The sequence below is a fragment of the Cyprinodon variegatus genome, unplaced genomic scaffold, assembly GCF_000732505.1.
Source record: "Cyprinodon variegatus isolate N-32 unplaced genomic scaffold, C_variegatus-1.0 Scaffold18, whole genome shotgun sequence".
NCBI lineage: Eukaryota > Metazoa > Chordata > Actinopteri > Cyprinodontiformes > Cyprinodontidae > Cyprinodon > Cyprinodon variegatus.
Window position 1 is genome coordinate 637,756 of NW_015150471.1, and position 2,448 is coordinate 640,203.

Sequence of the window (2,448 nt, forward strand, 5' to 3'; positions counted from 1 at the left end):
CCAGTCCATCAATGAAAAATAGGCCCAACAATCATGAACACAATCATACCAAAGTACAACTAATGTTAACCCTTTAAATCCAAGTGTATCATATTTGATACAGGAGATTTTGAAACCTCTGCATCATCAGTAGGATGTTTTGGTTCTTGAAACCCTGACTTACATAATCAGACACATGTGAACAGAAAACATATAAAAGATTATATAGAAATGTGTAATATATCAAAATTGATGCAAATAAATGATGTAATTTAATGTTTTTACAAAATGTATATAGTTATTTCATTTGTCACAAAGTTCAATGACGATTCTAAGCTTGGAAAATTAGAATCTTCTGTCTATTATTTCCTGGTTCAGGCTTTAAAGGGTTAACATAATCCTGTTTTTGGACAGTGGGAGGAAGCCACTGAACACAAATAGAACCCATGCATGGAAAACGTCCCAAGTCCTCAAGAGCCCAGAGTTAGATTCCAACCCTATAAACCTAAGAATCCTATGATAAAAAAAAAACAAAAGTTAAATTTTTAAAACAAGAAAATAAAACAGTTGAACCTAAACTAATACAAAGAAACATACCACCATAAATACCACTTTAAAAAAAACAAATGAAAAAGAACCCTGTAATGTGCATATTTTTAGATAACATGAAATTACCTGTGAGAATATTAAAAACTAAACTTCACATATTCAAGACAAAGCCTTTGATAACCATTGATATAAAAAAAAAAAAAAAAAAAAATCAAACTATCAAACATCACCAAAATGAAACAAAAAAAACTCAAGGTGGAAAAAAAAGGTTTTATTTCTTTGCCTGATAACAGTGTAACTGACCATAGAGCTAAACATAAATATGTATAAAGAGTGAGCTGCAAGTAGTGCAACAATAATTTCTCACCTTAATTTCCTAATTACAACAATTAAATATGACAAAAAGAGTCAGAAAATAAAACACAAATGACAAACAAGCATTCAGTATTTGAAGTATTACAAAATACATTTCTGGCAGGTCTTTCTGAGTAGTACATATTTAAATTAATGTATTTAGTTGCAGTTTTTCACTGCATCAATGGCACTCTTAATTACACATAGCAGTATTCCAGCCTTCATTCTCTTTAATGTTACACATGAGAACTCTAGATCTGCTGCAAAACGGTTTTCCTGATTTGGATAAACAGGCTGCAGTTAAGGAATAACGGCAGAGAGGATAGTAAAGTTCCACGACTCATTTTAAACGTGTACATGTCTGTTAAAACTGCTTTTATCTTGGTCCCAAAAGGATTGGTTGTTTAATGCAAACATTTGGTCTTTAATTTAAATATAAATATAATCTGAATTTCAATATAAAAAAATAAGGCATGTTTGAGTTGGATCAAAGACTTTTCCCATTTTTCGTAGTACAAAAAGAGTTCCTTTAAGTGATGTAATAGTTCACAATGAAGGAGAGTGAAGACACAGCAGCTTTATGCTTCTTAAGATAGTACATGAACATTAAAAACTGTTCTTTTAAAAAGTGTCTTTGTGCAGCTTCACACTTCTTTTCCTTCGGTTCAAATGGCCTTGACATCGATGAGACCGGCCTGCTGGGACCCCTGCCGCAGGGACTTGATTCCCTGCAGCTTTCGGCCGTGAAGGGTGAAGCGAGACCATGTGGCGAGCTGGATCACGGCGCAGGTGATGGGAACGAACACCAGCAGGTAGAAGCAGCCCAGGCGGAGAGGCGGGGTCCCTGAGTCGGACGCAGACAAGGAATCCTTCACCGGCGTCCTCTGGAAAATATCATAACCTGGAGAGGAGAAAGAAGAAAAAAAGTTTAGGACTCATTTCTTCTGTTTAGTTTTGTTAATCTTTTATTGGTGAGACGCGATTAAACCTTTAAATTGAGTTGATAACAGGGTCTCTAATTAATTAATTAGCTACTTTAAATAATACAAAAAAATCAATAGGAATACTTGATAAAGTGGATTATTGGGAATATACAAATACATTATTTTCATTAAAATATACTGAAATTCTGGGACCTTATTAAATTAAAAATTCCAAATTGTTCAGGATCATGTTCAAAGAAAGGAACCAGCAATTTCAACACAACATTCAAATAAAATGTTTTGTGACAGAGAGGGGAAATATTATTTAAGAAGGTAAGGAAATAATAAAAAAAGAAAACAATGGTTTAGGACAAATATAAATAAAATAAATATAAAGCACTAAAGACTGTACAATTTATTTCCTTAAAAAAAGAAATGACTATGAAATTGAATGAAATTATCACAATTAACTGTATTTTTACTTTAAACCATAAAAAATAAAGATCAATTAAAAAAAACCCGGACAACTTTTTATGTACAAAATTTATTAAAAGTTATACTTTATTTTATTTTTTTTTTTAGAAAACCCTGATATTTTATGCAACTTCATTGAAGAAGTGTGAACAGGTTATTAACATTATTA

General features: G+C 31.9%; 1 protein-coding gene across 1 annotated transcript in view; it reads right to left on the reverse strand.

The window, feature by feature from the left end:
- Positions 1–776: 776 nt before the first annotated feature.
- The window catches only part of mfsd13a (major facilitator superfamily domain containing 13A), a 19,490-nt gene continuing 17,818 nt past the window's right edge, over positions 777–2,448 (reverse strand). The window contains 1 exon segment of the mRNA XM_015387473.1: positions 777–1,783. Within this exon segment, the coding sequence (XP_015242959.1) occupies positions 1,548–1,783 (236 nt within the window). The 3' untranslated portion in view covers positions 777–1,547.